The 2574-nt window shown below is 40.7% G+C and overlaps 1 protein-coding gene across 2 annotated transcripts in view; it reads right to left on the reverse strand.

Moving 5' to 3' along the window:
- Window positions 1-201: 201 nt before the first annotated feature.
- Window positions 202-2574, reverse strand: part of arhgdia (Rho GDP dissociation inhibitor (GDI) alpha) — an 11532-nt gene continuing 9159 nt past the window's right edge. For both annotated transcript variants that reach the window (XM_008416640.1, XM_008416641.2), the window contains exons 4-6: window positions 2457-2533; window positions 2259-2322; window positions 202-1674 (exon numbers count right to left, since the gene is read on the reverse strand). In XM_008416640.1, the coding sequence (XP_008414862.1) occupies window positions 1472-1674; window positions 2259-2322; window positions 2457-2533 (344 nt within the window). In that variant the 3' untranslated portion in view covers window positions 202-1471. The remainder of the gene's footprint in view (window positions 1675-2258; window positions 2323-2456; window positions 2534-2574) is intronic.

A 2574-nucleotide genomic window follows, 5' to 3' on the forward strand; every position in this document is an offset into this window, starting at 1 on the left:
AAATACAGAAAAAAAATAAAACTTGTGTATCTTTTTTTTCATGTTTTGTATAATCAGACATTTAATAGAACAAATCTCAGAATCATTCCATGTCTGATCAGATCTACACAGTAAATCACAAATTAAGACCAAAGTACTGGATGATAATTAAAACCATTTAAATGCAACTTCTGCGGTTTGAACAAAAACAAGCAACACACGCCCAGTCTGAACACTTTAATTTGAACACCAGAGATCCGTAAACTGTAGGCAATACAGACAGCACACAATAAGTTTAACCTACCTCACTGAGAAGAACCGGCAGCCCCGTGACACATGAGGCTAAACGAGGCCAAACTGACGTTCATTTACATATGGAGTGTATAAAACGAGAAAACACTTAGCATGGCCAGCTGTGTGTTCAACTGTTAACGTGCTTAAAGGCTGAGGTTTGGATACTGATTGAGAGACGATGGGTCTGGAGGCACAGTCAGCAGAAATAATCTCCAAGTCGTAAAGTGAACGGTTTAACGCGTCCTGTATTCGATTCAGCTTAGAAGACACAGCGATCGGGACTCTTAGAGTTCAGTTTTAGATTTTTAGACCACTACAAAGAAAAATGAAGGAATGAATGTTATCCAACAAAACGTGTAATGGAGTAATTAAACCTGAAGTAAAGACAAACTCTTAGCTCTGATTCCATGTGTTAAAACAGGCTCACACACTCAGAAGGCAAATGGCTCAACTACTTTTTTTCTAGATCTTCATAACTGCTATTAAGGCCACGTAGATGCTAATAAAAAAAGAAAATAATAAAATACCTGATCAGGTGAGAACGAGCCGCAGCTAAAGCTAAAAGGGGCTTGTGGGGTGGTTAGAGGTAACTGTTTCCCCCTGTTCTCTGAGTAGATTATATCAAGATCCAAACTATTTGGAAGTCCAACTAGTTTTAACGAGACCCAAGTATGTATAATCTGCTCAGAGGCTTTAGCTGGGCTCTGTCCAAGAGTTACGTCCAGCAGTGATTGCTAAATGAGCGCTAGCAGGCGTTCTGCTGCCCGAGGCAGACCATGATGATTACACACAACAATGAAAAATGTTAGGGAAAGAAAGAATCGGTGGTACAGGGGGAGAGGAAATCCTACACTGATGGGGTTTTTCTTTCACCGTTTTCTCTTGTATAAAACTATCTTGAAAATCTGGATTGTGCACAGTTTGCTTTCTCCATTTTTGAGGATTTAATACTTTATCAGAAAAGGGCGGGTGTAAACGAATTAATTGTTGCAATTGAGGGAATGATGATGAATGACGTGATTAAAAGCTAGAAACAAAAGGTGCGAGAGCGGAAGGGAGGGCTGTGGTGATGGACGGAGAGAGCAGAAGCCTAAGACGACATAATGCGGAGAGAAATCCTTGGAATGACAGCAAGACGAGGAAAGGCTGGAAAAGCGCCGAGCGGGGAGGAAAGTGAACGAGACGCGGCAGAGAAAAATCAGTCTTTCCAGTCCTTCTTGATAGCAAGGCTCCACTCCCAGGAGAGATGGTCGTACTTGTCGTCGTCTGTGAACTTGGACTTGATGTTGTAAGTGCCGCGGGCCAGCATCCCTTTGGGGGCTTCCTCCAGGGTGGTGAGGAACTCGTATTCCTCGTCCGGTCTTGGGCCGTAGCTTCCCACCATGTAGTCTGACTTATCCACTGCAGACGAGAAAAGGAGGGAAAGGAGACAGTGGCATGAGCAGAACATCCAGAGCATCCTTCTGACCACTTTCCTACTCCAGATAAGACACTGACAGCTCAGAAACGGTCCAAACAACCCCACCTTCCGATACAAGTTGCTCTACATAGATGCATCTGAACAAGTGAGTCATAAAAGTTCATTTCTGTAATTCAATCCAAAAACAGAAACTTTGTTTGGTCTCTTAGGAAGTTGCATTTTGACCCCGCTGTTTTTCTTGGCATTAAACTTCTGCCATTGGTCTGGCTTCACATCTGACCATTCTTATCAGAAATGATGGGACTCATTGAAATGTGTTTGTTTCCTGGTATTGAAACCAACACATTCATTGTTTTTGTTAAACTGTAAAAAAAAGGGAAACAAGCCTGCATGCAAAAGGGACTGGTTCATAAAGCAAATGGTAAAACTACATGTTTTGTGTTAAAACTCATTGAAACAGGAAGCATGTTACATTAGGGATTCTGATATTTCTCCACCTGCACTGTTTAACTTCGAACTGCAACCAACTTAAAAAAATAAATAAATAAAAAAAAGAAGTCTTTACCTTTGACTCCTTTCCTGAATGTATGCTGATTGTATCTCAGGCCTGAAACGATCTCTTTGTTCACCTGCAAAAAGCATCATGCATTATGCCATCAGCTTCAAGAATCATTAAAAGAAAAAAGAAAAAAATTACCATAAATTTCAAAACGACCTGCAGCTGTTCTAGACTAAAAAATGCACAGAATGAGAGAACCATTACCTTGAAGTTGATCTTTATTCTGTACTCAACTCCCTCCTTCAGTGTAAATGGGTGCTTCTTGAAGCTCTCCAGGTCTCCTGGAATGTAGAAAATAAAAGAAAAATGTATTTTATATATA

The sequence above is a fragment of the Poecilia reticulata genome, linkage group LG8 (assembly GCF_000633615.1).
Source record: "Poecilia reticulata strain Guanapo linkage group LG8, Guppy_female_1.0+MT, whole genome shotgun sequence".
NCBI classification, from domain to species: Eukaryota; Metazoa; Chordata; class Actinopteri; order Cyprinodontiformes; family Poeciliidae; genus Poecilia; species Poecilia reticulata.